Source organism: Portunus trituberculatus, chromosome 17 (assembly GCF_017591435.1).
Source record: "Portunus trituberculatus isolate SZX2019 chromosome 17, ASM1759143v1, whole genome shotgun sequence".
NCBI lineage: Eukaryota > Metazoa > Arthropoda > Malacostraca > Decapoda > Portunidae > Portunus > Portunus trituberculatus.
The window spans coordinates 25,535,375-25,550,936 of record NC_059271.1 but is presented as its reverse complement, the minus strand read 5'-3'; the positions used below and the strand labels follow the sequence as shown (position 1 = coordinate 25,550,936).

The 15,562-nt window shown below is 38.9% G+C and overlaps 2 protein-coding genes and 1 long non-coding RNA gene across 8 annotated transcripts in view; 1 reads left to right on the top strand and 2 right to left on the bottom strand.

Moving 5' to 3' along the window:
* Positions 1 to 4,291, bottom strand: part of LOC123504800 — a 31,641-nt gene extending 27,350 nt beyond the window's left edge. The window contains exons 1-5 of one of the 2 annotated variants that reach the window (XR_006674949.1): positions 3,706 to 4,291; positions 2,789 to 2,958; positions 2,468 to 2,634; positions 2,162 to 2,332; positions 634 to 771 (exon numbers count right to left, since the gene is read on the bottom strand). Coding sequence is in view for 1 of the 2 variants with exons in the window: in XM_045255631.1 (XP_045111566.1) it covers positions 634 to 771; positions 2,162 to 2,332; positions 2,468 to 2,634; positions 2,789 to 2,894 (582 nt within the window). In the remaining variant the exon portion in view is untranslated. The remainder of the gene's footprint in view (positions 1 to 633; positions 772 to 2,161; positions 2,333 to 2,467; positions 2,635 to 2,788; positions 2,959 to 3,705) is intronic. The other variant, XM_045255631.1, reaches the window with a different exon arrangement.
* Positions 4,292 to 6,010: 1,719 nt separating this feature from the next.
* The window catches only part of LOC123504803, a 10,266-nt gene continuing 714 nt past the window's right edge, over positions 6,011 to 15,562 (top strand). The window contains exons 1-4 of one of the 4 annotated variants that reach the window (XR_006674952.1): positions 6,011 to 6,932; positions 9,723 to 9,874; positions 13,634 to 13,738; positions 14,792 to 14,850. This is a non-coding gene — a long non-coding RNA (uncharacterized LOC123504803). Of the gene's footprint in view, positions 6,933 to 8,233; positions 8,297 to 9,722; positions 9,875 to 13,633; positions 13,739 to 14,791; positions 14,851 to 15,562 lie in introns of those variants that run through there. The other 3 variants (XR_006674954.1, XR_006674955.1, XR_006674953.1) reach the window with 3 other exon arrangements.
* Positions 9,122 to 15,562, bottom strand: part of LOC123504801 — a 7,120-nt gene continuing 679 nt past the window's right edge. The window contains exons 2-9 of one of the 2 annotated variants that reach the window (XM_045255634.1): positions 15,403 to 15,492; positions 14,770 to 14,832; positions 14,383 to 14,545; positions 13,965 to 14,043; positions 11,429 to 13,765; positions 10,802 to 10,928; positions 10,397 to 10,515; positions 9,122 to 9,842 (exon numbers count right to left, since the gene is read on the bottom strand). In XM_045255634.1, coding sequence (XP_045111569.1) covers positions 9,574 to 9,842; positions 10,397 to 10,515; positions 10,802 to 10,928; positions 11,429 to 13,765; positions 13,965 to 14,043; positions 14,383 to 14,545; positions 14,770 to 14,832; positions 15,403 to 15,464 — 3,219 coding nt within the window. In that variant the 5' untranslated portion in view covers positions 15,465 to 15,492 and the 3' untranslated portion in view covers positions 9,122 to 9,573. Of the gene's footprint in view, positions 9,843 to 10,396; positions 10,516 to 10,801; positions 10,929 to 11,428; positions 13,766 to 13,964; positions 14,044 to 14,382; positions 14,568 to 14,769; positions 14,833 to 15,402; positions 15,493 to 15,562 lie in introns of those variants that run through there. The other variant, XM_045255635.1, reaches the window with a different exon arrangement.

The following is a 15,562-nucleotide window of genomic DNA, read 5'->3' as shown; positions in this document are numbered from 1 at the left end:
TTGTGGTGGTGGTAGTGGTAGTGGTGGTGGTGGTGGTGTGTGTGGTGGTGTGGTGGTGGTGGTGGTTGGTATTATTATTATTATTATTATTATTATTATTATTATTATTATTATTAGTAGTAGTAGTAGTAGTAGTGGTAGTGTGGTTGTTGTTGTTGTTGTTGTTGTTGTTGTTGTTGTTGTTGTTGTTGTTGTTGTTGTTGTTGTTGTTGTTGTTGTTGTTGTAGTGGTAGTAGTAGTAGTAGTAGTAGTAGTAGTAGTAGTAGTAGTAGCAGCAGCAGCAGCAGTAGTGGTAGTAGCAGCAGTAGTAGTAGTAGTAGTAGTAGTAGTAGTAGTAGTAGTAGTAGTAGTAGTAGTAGTAGTAGTAGTAGTAGTAGTAGTAGTAGTAGTAGTAGTAGTAGTAGTAGGAGGAGGAGGAGGAGGAGGAGGAGGAGGAGGAGGAGGAGGAGGAGGAGGAGTCGCTGTTGTTGCTAATGTTGCATGATAGTCATCGTTTTATTGATGTTTGTGTTGAGCAAGCTTTGTTCCTTGGATGTGTGAGAGACACAGGCAGAGATTGAAGTATCAGTAATTCAGACACTCATATTACAAAATACAAAAGAGAAAGAAGTACCAGAATTCTTGGCGGCCTACCAGGTGCAGAAGTGGCAGGTTGTGAGCACTGAGGACCTGCTCGTAGGTGAAATGGGAGCAGCGCGTCATGTCCAACCAGGTTACTGTGCGTGACTCCTCATGTTGGTACCGCACCTCGCACGTCCCAAGCACTCCGCTCTGAAGGACGGGTCAGCTCAAGGCCATGTATGAATGTAAGATTCATCACCACTACCATTGTAATCATAAGAACATGAGAACGTAAGAAAGTAAAGGAAGCTTCAAGAAGCCAACAAGCATACACTTAACATTTCCTACTTATTTCCGGTATCATCCCCATCTACAAATGTATCTAATCTACTTTTGAAGTTCCCTAATAATTCAGCAGTCTTTCCATCATCCGCATCAATGTAATCATAATCTTCATAAAGTCTATTTTATAATCTATTGAGTTCCTATAACACCTATAACTCAAAAAAAATTATCCTTATGCTTTATTCTTATGGTTTCTTCCTGCTCTGTTATCCACATTGTTTACTGGTGATAGTACGGACTTTACTAGATGTTCCTGCTTACTTCATTACACAGTCCTTGCCGTCGTTGCATAAAGACATAAGAAAACGAGGAAAACTAATAGATTAAGCCTTCTCGTAAAAAGTCTTTGTAAGAAGTATATCCATTACCCATCAGCCTTCCTATCATCCTCATCCATTATACAATACACTATGTCTCCTTTACTTCAATATGCCAATTACCTGTCATGTATTAATTATCTTGTATAAACTTCTTTATTTTATCACAGTAAAAGGCAACTTATTCTTACTCTTTTCTACACAGTAAACTGTAAACATTTTCTTAATAGTATTCGCTATACTATACTTTTTATTTCAATGTGTTCACAACTTTTGTTTATTTTCTTTTTTTTATGTTATGCAATTTGAATGTTCATTCTTAAATCTCTCTCTCTCTCTCTCTCTCTCTCTCTCTCTCTCTCTCTCTCTCTCTCTCTCTCTCTCTCTCTCTCGTCAAATCCATAATTTCATTAAGCTCTCTCTAAATATACATAACGTTCTGTTCTTCCTGATTTCACGATTTCTATTATATATATATATATATATATATATATATATATATATATATATATATATATATATATATATATATATATATATATATATTCTAAATTCTTCACAAACATTCATCACGTATTATGTCTCACAGTCAACAGTCAGTAGACAATGAAATCATCCCTAGAAACTCAAAGCCAATCAATTTTTTCTTTCTTTCCTTTTGCTATCTAGTCAACATTTCAAATACACTAGTATCTCTCCGGTGCTAATACAATGTTGGATGTGCTTATATCAAATGATTTCTTCACTTCCTTTTTCAGCTACCTTATACATTATTTTCACTTTCTTCCCTATCTCTTTTTTAAAGTTTAATACATTATGTTCCCTTCTCTGAAATACTTTTTCACCTTTCGTGTTACTTCACGTTATTTTGATACTACTAATATTTGGTCATACTATTAATTTGTTGCTTGCACGTTTCTGGTTACAAGGTTAGAGACCTGTGTGTGGTAGACAAGACTGTGAGAGTGGAGGGCTGGGGTGAGGAGGGAGGACAGGGCCCTCTTGTAGTTGAGTGAGGCAGGCGTTTCCTCGGCGTGGTGCAGTAGTGAAGCGACGCGACCACCCACAGTCGTCACCGCCACGGCTCTTGCTTCTGTCTCCTTAGACATCTTCACCAGGAACAGAAGATGCATTGTCAAATCAGCATTATGCAAAGGTTTATATCAAAGCTTCATCTGACCTGTTAAAATGCATTTTTACTTAGATAATTTCACGAGACAAAGTACCAGGCGGGGAAGCCTCACCATCGCTGTCAAGTCGTCGTGGTCATCGTAGGAAGCGAGGACCAGGAGTGTGTCGCTATTTGTCCTCGAGACTTCCACAACCGTCATTCTCGTATGTACCTGTTTTCCGTCCAGCAGCGCCTCCACCCGGTGCTGGAACACAACCGTGTTGCCCTGCGCCACCACCGCTGCGTACACACACATGACAAAGGTTGGTGTTGCTGTGTCTCAGCCACTCACATGCTGTTCCCTACCTTTGACTCATAGGCACAGAATGAATACGTAACACAACACGATAGTGTTATTGGAGGGTGATGAGACTGAAATGTTGCCAGTACTTACTTGCGATCGTGGCAGTCGAGACGCAGAGAGTCGGCAGCGTCAGGCACAACAGAAGCAGGAATAGGAAACGCGGGCGAGGCGGAGCAGAGAACAACCTGGCACTCATGGCTCGCACCCTGAGAGCGCCGCCGCCCCCACACACCGCCCACCGCCGCTCGTGTTCCCTCACGCTGCAGACGGTTAAAATTGACTTAACAACACTATGTTCTTTTTCCTATTTTTCATCATATTTCGTAATTTGAAATATAATTTGAAATTTCGCATTTTGATATATACATATATATATATATATATATATATATATATATATATATATATATATATATATATATATATATATATATATGCGAAATTACGAAATTTTGAATTTTATTTCAAATTATGAAGTAAAATAAAGAATCAATGGTCACATTGCGCTCATGCAAATAAAGGGTGCTCGCTATCACTCCATCCTTCACAAATAGGTCGTGTCCCTCACGCACCACCACGGACAGCCCTCATGACCTCGTGGCCTCTTTTATAAGAATTATCAGATAATCATCCTTGACGCAGTGCGTCGCCATAACTATTGCTATTTTCTTTATTTAGAATTATCTTTGTAGAACGCTCATCTCGTTAAACAAAATGAAACATTTCAGCACAAGTGTGGTGTATCCCTGCGAGAGTGTGCGCAACATTTTAATGTTTTGCATTTGTAACCTTATTTCAGCTTTATTTTTTTCATTTATTTGTATTTCATTAATGTCACAATACCTTTTACTCACGTTTTTTCTTTTTCTATATTTCTTAAATCTTTTTATAAATGTTACTATTTCACCTTCAATAAATTTCTGGTGGCAGTCCAACTATCACCTTTAATCGTTGAATGAATAAAAAGAGCGTGGTCTTCCCTTCAGCAGGGATAGCGTGGCACTCACCAAGGACCGCCGTGGCTTGGTGCGGAACCTTCGTCCTGAGGTCAGATTGTTGGTTTTCAGTCGTTACGTTGCACTGCGTTCTTTGTAGCTTTTCTTTACACTATCAACCAGTGCGATCCACAACACCATGGAACTTCCCTCAGCTTTTATATCAGACTACAGTCCCGTGTTGGCTCGATCTCGACGCACTATACACTTGGACGTGCTCATCTGTCGCTCGCCACCACTGAATGGATCTTACCGGCACAGATATTAATGATAAGATCAAGTGGAGCGAAGTGGCCAGGCGCCGGACAGGCTCGGCCTTGGCTTCCTCATATGGTTCGTTAATTGTTCTCCAGCATTTTATATTATGCAGTTGCCCGCTTGCCTCGTCACAGGCATGCACACCTGTACAGCGGCGGGATGGTGGGCAAGAGTAACTGATCCCAGCGTTGATAATGATTACTGTACAGCTGTGCTTGTCACATCTGCGTAAAGCTGCCATGGCGACTGATGCGAGCTACGCACGTTTGAATTCACAAAACAAATACAGCACGTGAACCCAGTCCTTCATCACACGATAAGGAGTCTTTGTGTTATCTGCCGAGAGCATCGAGGGCCATCTAGGCTACTGCCAAGAGATGCAGAGCTGCCACGCTGACTGGGGAATGAAACCCATTGCCACATGTCCACTCACGCCCTTATCTCCCTCACCAAAACAGTAAAACCGTGATGGTGAAACTTATAGAATATGTTTGAATATACGAAATAAAACAAGTATCAGTCTCGAGTACATTCACACATTGTTACCACGTCACTATTAAGAAGTCACCATAGTACATAATTTTCCGTCGTGATTAGTATACATCTGTCATTAAATCCAGGTGGTGAGTCAAGACTGACGCAACAGCCAGGCGCCGCCGAGACCATAGGGAGCCGCCTCTTTCAAAGTGCTTGAACGTCACAACCTAAACCTTTCTTATACGTCATAACACCTGCCCGCCTCCCTCTTGGGGATCTTCTTGGCCATCACACAACTCTATTGTGTGGGATACATTTTGACTTGAGTATTGCATGTGTATTGTGTTTTAAAGACATGCATCATATACATTTGTAAATATACTGGAGAAAAACTAAAGTTGTAGTTTTTTTTTTTTTATTAATTAGAGAAAGGTTGATTCTGGTACATCTATAAGCTAGATAAGTAGGCAAATAAAATTACTAACTCCACAATAGCTAAAAGAGAGAATTTGCCTGAATCCACATTCCGTGCCTCTAGAATGAGAGAGGATAATAATTTCCGATTCATCTTACCGTTGAGGATCAGCTGCAAACACTTGAAAGATACTCGAATAGTTAAAATCTGCCTCATGTTACAGTCACGCAGAGTTTAAAGGAAAAAACCTGCGAGTATTCATTTACTTTGAGAGCTGACAGGTAATGATGTAATAATTCACACAGCCTCTTCTCCCTCCTTTAGAAGTGCTTAACTTTGAGTTCGAGGTGGAAATACTTAACCGCGTCATCTAATCAGTGCTCGCTCGTGTGCTATTCAAGTAGATTGAACAATGTTGATCAATCAAGTCAAAGGAGATTAATCTTATTCATTCGCCACATTATCTGGAAAGTGTTGACGATGAAGACGACTTTGATATGTGCCTTATATAAAGGAAATAATGGAAACAATACCTTGGTATGACAAGCACCATTATCTTGATTTCCTGTAATCCACTTAATTCTGTTTGTCAAAGCATGCAGATAGAAGGAACGCCAATCAAGCATCTACGTAGTTAACCTCAGTAGAGAGCTTTTTTTTTTTTTTTTTTTCAGGCGTTGATATATTCAGAGGTGATAGTTAGTCTAAGTGTCTCTCATCTATACCCATCACTGCATTCGTCTAGTAGTGTATACGTATACATTATATATATATATATATATATATATATATATATATATATATATATATATATATATATATATATATATATATATATATATATATATATATATATATATATATATATAAAGAGAGAGAGAGAGAGAGAGAGAGAGAGAGAGAGAGAGAGAGAGAGAGAGAGAGAGAGAGAGAGAGAGAGAGAGAGAGAGAAAATACCATCAAATATCTAATCTATCTAGTATAATTTTTAAGATGGAGGGCAAAACTTTGCCAATGTGTGTCCCATGTTAGTAGAAACATTAACATATCATAGCTCCATTATCCTCCCGAGCAGAGAATTTCAAAGTTCTTCAGACCGTTGTCCCGTGATATAGTGTGGCTGTGACAGTGTTTAGATGCGTCTTCTGTGCATGCGCGATCCGGGAGTAGACGATGCCGCGGCTTGCTGTGACAAAGTGTGGCATGGAAGCATCCAACGGGATTATGGAGAAGGTATGACTTACATTTCAAGGCCCATGTTTAGTGTGTCATTGAAAAATGAGCTATATTAACACTGTTTTCAGCATATTTTAGGCCACCCATATCAAACAAATAGTGATATTTCTGCTTTGGTTCTTTTTCTACCATAGTGAGGCACTAGTCTTTCCACCGATACATGCTGAAAGCCAATGGCTACTGTAATATTAAAAAAAAAAAAAAAAAAAAAAAAAAAAAAAAAAAATCGAATTGTTTAAATTCACACAATATCACTTGTCACATTGTCATAGCTATATGCATGACATAATATAAGTGTCTGTCGTTCGCTCCCGGGCCGCGCATGCGCAGAAGACGCAACTAAACACTGTCACGGGCCACACTTTGGCATGTGACACCGTCATTAGAGACAACACTGACCTAGTAACTACTTCTAGACAGTAATACTGTATTCTGGTTAATAGTGAATATATATTACATATATCAAGCTGTAGTTGATTTATGTGTACTTCTTAAGGAGAAAGAAGGATAGATTAATGCTTCCTGAAAAGCTTATTGTAGTGTTATAAAAGGAAGTAGAGAAAGAAAAAATGCAATATGAAGTTCGGGCAGAATTTCGAAGCTTGTGGAAACCAGTCAAACCACTCCCTGCTCCCTCGCCACATCGCCAGGGCCAGGCCGACTGGTTGACCATTCTAGAAGTAGGAACAGTGACAAGGAGGTGATGGTGGAGATCTACGTCACTTTTATTGCTTTGCTGAGGCTATTACCTGTAGAGTTCAAAACTGTGTGGTAGATAGATGAGAAGAGAAGCTGTGAGAGAAATAGGGGAGTTGCTGATCACGTCACGATGAGGCGGAAGCGGAAAACTAAGGTAGTTTCTTGCATGTTTCAGCCTCTAGATCAGTGGTTCTTAACCTTTTTCAATGTCCGTACCCCTTCATATCTCAGAAAAATTTCTCGTACCCCCTCCAATATAAATACTATACAAACATATGAAAAGGAGTAGTGATAAAAACCTTGCTGAGAAATTATTAGATTTTTTAATTACTGAACAAAGGCACTTTTTTTTTTTTTTCAAATGGTGTCAATTAGAAGGATTCAACTTAAAAAAAACTTAAACTTAAAAAAAAAATTGAAAGAGAGAAGAGAAGAGAGTAAGAGAAAAATTAGGAAAATATATGTTTTGCTTTCTCATGGTAAATATACCGTACCATTGAACTGGCCACCATGTCTCGTACCCCTAGGTCTAAGGTTTCGTACCCCTTGGGGGTACAGGTATCTCAGGTTAAGAACCACTGCTCTGGGGATAAGTTACCGGCGTTTAAAGAATAATATAACTTACAAACCCGTGTCATTTAATTCGTGATCTCTGGACTAACATATGTTATCATTTCTTCATGTGTCATTCGTCAGAGTTACTCGTGGTTTACAGTTACTTCAGGTGGAAGTTCTTTACTTACCTTTAGTGACAGCCATATCGTAATGTCTCGCTACACTTACTCACTAGTTTACCTTACACTTGCACTATTCGTATATCTTTTACTATTATTGTTATTAGGTATTCAAAACATAACATGTTTTGCGACATGTGTATTTATTGTTATTTGTTACATTTTGTTGTAGAGTATGATGGTGTAATTCTGAAAAAAAAAAAAAAAAATCCTACCGTTTGTTTTACTGATAAAAAAAAAAGGTTCTTTAGAATCACTGCTCCACACCGATCTGTATAATACGTATAGCATAGTGCAGTATATGTAACGTGTTTACCGTCAGTGAGAGTTTTGGCGAGTGCTCGGCCTTACTGTGTCGTACACAAGCCTTCAAATGTGGTGTGTTCGGCGAGTTTTCTCTAAGTCCAGCAAGCTGCGGCGAGCCACGGAGCTCCATCACACTCGGAAATGAGCAGTACACTGACTTGCATTTGTTTATAGCTAGAGTTTGTGGATAACTGCTGAATTCTTATTGTGTCTATAGTTCTTTTGTCCATTGATTGACGTGCCACCACCTCTTAACACCACGAGCTGCGCCAATGGGAATTTGCTATATGTATTCGTAGGCGGGGCACAGCTGGGCAGACAGGTGCACAGACATCTGTGTGCGCAGTTCAGCTATGGCCACCAGTGACATTAGTTGTAAAGGTTGCGAATATGATTACTGGGAAATCATCGCTCCTGCGATGCAAGTCAGTGTACAATGGAGAAGAGAACCAGCCAGGACCTTCATCCTTTCGTTAAGGTATTGTGAGGAAGGGTATTGGTAGAGGTAGGGCATATTGTGTGGAGCTATAAGAGAACCGGTGTGGGGGGAGGAAAACTGCCCCAAAGCAAGGATACGGTAGGTTAGGTTTATGTTAGGGTTAGGTTAGTGTTGGAGGGGGGCCCGGGAGGGCGTAGCCCCCCGGTTAGGTTAGGTCACAATTAGGTTAGGTTTATGTTAGGGTTAGGTTAGTGTTGTAGGGGGGTCTGGGGGGGCACAGACCCCCGGTTAGGTTAGGTTTTTGTCCTTAGATTTTTTGGATCGCCATATCTCGGCTCTTGGCTCCCCCCCAAAAAAAAATCCCAATTCCCCAGTCCCCCAAGCTTGTTGGGGGGAGAGGAAAGGGGGGGAGCAGTGGTTCTGTAGTTTTACCAAAAAACAAAAGTTTCACTTAAAGCAGGAATTCTTAACTTTTCGTCTCATTTACCTTAAATCCCAGTTATCTGACATTCAATAGAATGTTAATTAGTGACTCAACATGCAGAGATATTGCAAAGGATATTATTAGATCAACCATGTAAGTACCCCCTAGAAATCTTACAGAATGTTACTGTAGTGGCTGACACGAATTCTATATGCATTGGTACTGCAAAGGATATTAGATCAGCCATCTAAGTACCCCTGGAAATCATCTTGTGAACCCCTAGGGGTTTGCAATCCACAGGTTGAGAACCCCTGAATTAAATGAATGAAATTCAATTCATGATAGTACAGAGACAGTCAGCAAGAGTAAAAAGACTGACTGATAATAGACACTGATATTGGCATTAGCTGCAGTATGTCAGGTAAAAGAAAGTCTCCACATTTCAATTCATAGTCTACTTACAAATTATCACAACTTGGAATTTAGCACAGCCAAAGCACATAACAGAAGTGGACGGACTGAAGTAACATGCTTCTGGTAATCTAATATATCCTAGCTAAGCTTTAGCTACATAGTAAGCTTTATCTATTGTGCAGATATTCATATTACAAACTACAATATTTGAGTAACTACATATGGCATATACTGCATAATAAAGCTGCCACTGAAATGGACTGTAGCTCATTTCAAATAAAGTATAAAGGTAGTAACACTTTATCTTGGTATGTCTCAAAAGAGTACAAGACCTTTTAAACTAATTTAATTTAGTCTATACATTTGGCAAATGTTCTTTTTGAGTTGGTGCATAACCCTCAATAGTTGAATTAGGTGTTATTAGATACAAGAGAAGCTTGAGCCAGTCTTCTCCACACTTAAAACTAAAGCTTAATAATCAGAATTTATCATAAAAATCAAAGTCATCTTCATCTGAGGCCTCTCCTCCACCACTGACTTCATATGATTCACATTCTGAATCTAAATTAATTTGTAAAGCAGTAGGTGTGTTCTGTGTCTTCTTGCCAGATGCTTTATCTATTCCAGGCTTGACTGGCACAGGCTTGACTGGCTCATTGGATGTTTCTGATGTGCATTCTTGTTTCAAGGAGGATGAGGGTGGATGCTGTGGAGATTCTCTTGGGGACTCTGTCACTGCTTCTAGATCTGAAATTTTCCCAAATTGCTTTATTAAGTAGGTAAGTCCTGTTTTTGAGATAATGTATAGATGTTTTATTCCCTTTTGTCCTCTGACCTTAATAGTAACTTTTAAATTAAAATAATCTATGCATAGTCATAATGTCTTCCTTATCCTGATTTTTTTTTTTTTTTTTTTTTTTTTTTTTGCTTAGTTCTGACATCTCACTATCTTTTGGATATAGGTCGTATGATGTTTAGTTGTCTGGACTGCTCTATGTGGGATTATTGGCCTGGTATACTGATTGAACATTATATAAATATGTATAGCATAATTACACAAAACCATGAATTTACATAAACTGCTACTTGTTCTAGGGCATAACATTAATAGTAGTTGTTGATGGCTTGACCAGACCACCAGCACCAGTTAAGCAGAAAGTGTTACTTTTTCATGATACTTCATAAGATTTTGGTAGTGAAGATTTTTCAGTTTTTACCCACAAATATTCTGTTTGATTTTTCATAAGTAATTTTTTGTGATCTGGATGTACCATTATATAAAAGAGCTGGGACACACTCACCTTTCTTCTTCATGGCTGCTTGTATGGCTGCCTCCACACTGTCCATGCTGTCTGTGTCTGTATCTGGCTGAGCTGGTCTCAGGGATGGAATACTCGCAGCAAATGGCTTGAATGTTGGTCTGCATGGATATTTTTTTATGAACAAGTGAATTATAAATAGCTGAATGACTAAGTTTATATATATATTTATTTATTTATTTAGTTTTAAGAGAGAGAGAGAGAGAGAGAGAGAGAGAGAGAGAGAGAGAGAGAGAGAGAGAGAGAGAGAGAGAGAGCGAGCCTTTGCTTTTCTTTTCCATGAATGTTTCTTATCAAAAGAATACTAAAAAGATACAGAAGTAACCAATTTACATCCACACTCCAGTGACCTTGATAAGATTGCTTGCTATTTCTGTAAGTGTGTACCTTGATAGTGGAGTCTGAGGCTTAGAGATAATGGCTGACACCTGTCCTTCAGCCTCATCTATCTCGCTGTCTGTGCCATCTGATCCTTTCCTCATGCCACCCACTAGGGATCTGTATGCTGCAGAATCTGTGAAAAATCATGTTTTAACTCCTCAAAAACTTTATATAGTAGTATGTATCTAAGAAACAAGGCTAAGAAACATATTGAAGCACTACTGCACTGCACCCTCAAAAACTTTATATAGTAGTATGTATCTAAGAAACAAGGCTAAGAAACATATTGAAGCACTACTGCACTGCACCCTAAATACTTTCAAAAAAAGGTTCTAGTTGAAGTTAGATGATTTAAGATTGATTATATAGTTCTAGTGACAGATTAACAAGATAGCTAGCTTGTTAAAATGGGAAGCACACACTCATAAGAACCAGGCTAATTGTCTCTGCTGACTTTGAAAAATAGCACAATATCAAGGTGATTCAGGATATAAGCCAAGGGGTGTGAATGATGCCTGTATGTTTGTGTGGTGCTATGTCTGGGACATCCTTTGTGGAATAGCCACCCTAGTAGATAGATAAAGAAATTATAAATATCATACCAAAAAAGATAGACATGCCAGTAATACTCACTTGTCACATTCGTATTTTGATCGAAGAAATCTGTATCACTGTCATCCACATTTTGCACTGGTGGTTTAGATGGCAAGAAAGTAGTTGGTCTGGTGTTGCTTTTTGTAGGGTGTGATTGGGGAGACTCCTTGGAGGAGCTGGAATGCCTGTCAGGATTCTTTACCTCATTCTGTGTTGCTTCAGAAAGTAGGGTTGAAGTATTTATGACAGGACTGCTTTTTGTGGTTGCTAAGGATGGGGACTTGCTGGAAGAACTGGACTGTCTGTCAGGGCTGTTGTGTTTTGTGGGTGCTTGGGAGGGAGGGTCTTGTGTGTTAATGTCCCTTCTACCTGTAAACTCAACATCCTTCATTTCAGCTTCTCTTTGATGTTGTGTGAGAGGTGTTTTGTTCTGCATTTCATAATTGTATGCATTAGTTTCAGCTAGCTGTGGTTCATCATTTGTCTGAACTTGGCTGGGCTTATGGTAATTTTCTTGCTGTGCATTGACTGTTGCTTGATTTGCTGATGATAGATAAGGTTCTGTGTGAGACTTTAAATCGTGCTTGGCTTCTACTAATGTTACCTCTGTGTTTGTTGATGGTACATTGTACATTACATTTTTTTCAGGGGTAGATGTTTTTTCATCATTGTATTCCCTACTTTCTACAATACTGTCATGAGTTAGAGCAGTGTATGGTTTTGATACTGAAAGGTTGTTACTGTTTTCATTTGGTTTTGATATTGGAAGGTTACTGCTTTGAATCTTTTCAGTTTCATTTCTCCCTGTGCTGTCATTTTGTGTTCTTTCATCATAGTTTCTTCTTGAGTCAAATATTTCTCTTGGTTTGTCATCAACATCTGGCACTGCAGGTGTTCTGTAGGTAATCTCTCCTTCCCTTACACTACTGGCCAATTCATGCACCTCTACTGGATCTTGCCTTAACATGGACCCTCTTACAACATTAGTATCCTTCTCTGGTATTTCTCTCTTTACAAGTAAGTTTGGTTGAGGGTTACATATTTCATTAGATGAAGGAAGTGTAGCTCTGTTATGCTGTGTGTCTGAATCAGTATGCATAGTGTTATTTGATGTAGATGGGTGTATATCATGATGTAGAGAGTCATGTGGGAGAGTTTTAAGATGAAAACTCGTGTATTCTGATTCATAGCCTCTGCCTGGTATAGATTTAGCTGGTAAGTAATTAGTGACTCCATCTGCTGACCCATACCTATTGGTTGAAAGAGAGTTTGCACCAGAAAGATGCTGTGGTGGAACAGCTGAGGGTGGTTGATTCATATAACTTAAGTCAGTGTTACTTGAGTATGGAATGTCCTGTAAGTGAAGGGAAATATTTGTTAAGGGTTTAGTAGTAACTAATGGATCTGAATGAATCTGGGAAACATTCATGTTCATGCTTCTGTTATATTCCATTGGGTCTCTTGAAGCAGGTTGAGTGGGTGGATGACTCTGAAGGATAACTTGTCTAGCAGGATCATTAGTGACCATATGGCCTTGATGAGGTGGAGTGACATGTGCCATGGGTGTCTGAGCAGTGTTAACTTGAGTTGGTGATACTATTCTCATGTCAGCTTGTGGTTCTTGGGAAATAAGAGGGTTTGTGTAATCCACATGAGAGGGCTGCAGGGTGACACTTCTTTGGGTACCAACCATATTGTTTTGAATCTGTGGTTGGGCATTGGACTGATGATTATTTGGTACTGTTGTAAAATCATGAATGAGTGGTTCCCTGGAAACATAATCTCCAAGAGAATGGTGGCTGTGAGAGAGAGAGGGCATTGGAGTGTTGGCCATATAACTTTGAGAAACTGGTCCGGTCTGATTCAGAGGTTCTCTAGATACTTGCAGAATAGTTGGTGCTTCTCTGTAAACTTGAGGAATCCTGTAATCTGAATGAGGAGTCTGGCTGTAAATAGAGGCTTTAGTCATATTAGCATGAGGATGCAAAATCATTCCATCATGAGGTGGTGGGTCTCTGGAGTTATCATGTGTAATTCTGTAATCCACATGGGATGGTTGGCTGTAGGTTGATGGGGTCTTCATGACACTACTCAGCTGAGTTAGTGATGGTATTTTGAGGCTGTGAAGCAGGGATTCATCTGTCAGGCTGCCAGTACTTGGCATGGATATATTGGTCATTGGAACTGCATAAGGCTGTTGCTTATTCACATTTAGATTCACTCTTCTCACATCTCTATCCACAGGTTGGGTTGGCATATGGCCCATTGAAGCAGTGTTGTATGAGGCTATGGATGTCACAAGATTGGGTTGCTGCAGCTGTGGTTTAGAGAGTGGTGTACTGGTGGTTGGTAAGTGGCCCTTCCAAGTTGCATCATCTGTGTGTTAAAGTATAGTTAGCATATAGGTTGATTAGTTTCATGGCCTGTAATAAATGTCATGCTCAGAACTTATCAGGTAATTGATTTAAATATAAACCAACTGGTGTGTTATTAAATGCCTTGAGACACAAGATTTTTAGTATGTATATATCATGTGTTTATACTTTATATCTAGTGTAGGATTACTTGAACTTACCAAAAATGCCAGACAGGTCTTGAGGCACTGAAGTATGAAGTATTGGGTTTGCACTCTTCAAGTTCATTTCATACTGAAGCTGAAAATTAATGCCAATGAATAATTTATGTATAAATTATCTGGTTCCTGATATTAAACATTATCAAAATGCATTTAATTCCACCTTCTCACACCCTTTACCCTTGAAAAGAGGATGCATTGTTGAAATTAGAGGTTCTGAGTGTGCCTGTAAAATGTGAGGAAAACTAGCTGTTCCTCATCCACAAAATTCTCGTCATTTTCATACTCCATTACAGGCTAGTTTGATTACATACAGGGCCAGTCTATTAAATATCTTCAATTGAATGGAAAAATAAAAAGCAGAAAATAGTGAAGCAGATATAAATTAAATGATAGTTTAGATTGTGTTGCGACTCACCTTCCTCTGCCTTAGTTGTTCGGTGTGTGCTGCAAGGAGCTGGTGTTCTCTCCTGATGGAGTCCACTCGTGCCAACAAACTCTGGAAATTCTGTGCTGCTTCCCTTTCTTTCTGTGCCAACTCCCTTTGAATGTCTCTGATTTTATCCTTGAAGTCTTCATGTCTATTAAATGCAGAGGCTTGTTCTTAGAGAAAATAGAGCAAACAATCTGACAGTTGTATAGTCCATGAACAGATTGCTCTATAAGTAAAACCCGTCAGTCATGGTCATTTTACCGTCTGAATTTCTAGTGAAGCAGCTGTCAGTATAGAGAAGTCTGATATAACTGTTATTGTATCATTGTGTAACATTTCTCATTGATTACAATGCATAAATGGTTAGTGTACCTCCTTTCTTTCTTCTGGGCAGTGAGTAGAGTCTGCTTCTCCAGCTCCAAGCGGTGAAGCTCCCTGCAGAACATACAATGAGTGAGTTGAATAGAGCACACCCCCTAACAGTTATTATTTAACCTGTTTAGTACTACAGCATCAGTTTCATTTGATTTTAAACACTATTAGATGATTTGCATTCCAGATGTCATTTTTTATAAGGGGGATGTTCAAAATGATAAGTAATTCCTTCTCTACAATTTCAGATGTATTAATTCCAAAACAGGATTATAGGAAGTTTGTAGATTATAATGGTGAATAAAAATGATGGTTTGCAATGTGCCAGGCAGTTTTTCATTGGCTTTATTAGTGCTTTCATTTCAATGTTCAGCTCAATACAACCTTGATCCTAGATTTGTTTTGTTCAGAAGAATTAATAAAGTGAGTGAGTGGACTAAGGCAGATTTTTTTTTTTCTGTTTAGACTCCATGGCAGTAATATATGAATGGAAATGAAATATTTTAATAGTTTGTACCTTTTGCTTGTACTTACATCTTAGTAGTAATAGTAGTAATGCTGATAGGCTAAAAGAAAATTATAATAGTAATATATAATAGAGCAGATGATAATGCTGATAATACAAAAGCATACCTTTCTCTCACAGCTTTCTTTAGTTCCCCAATCTGCTGATAATACTCCAGCATGTCTGCCATGGCTTTGGCTAACTGAAGCGGTGCACCTCTGCAGATAAAAGTAACATAGCAGGAGTAAAATAATATCTAATCCTATCCTCTGAACACACACACACACA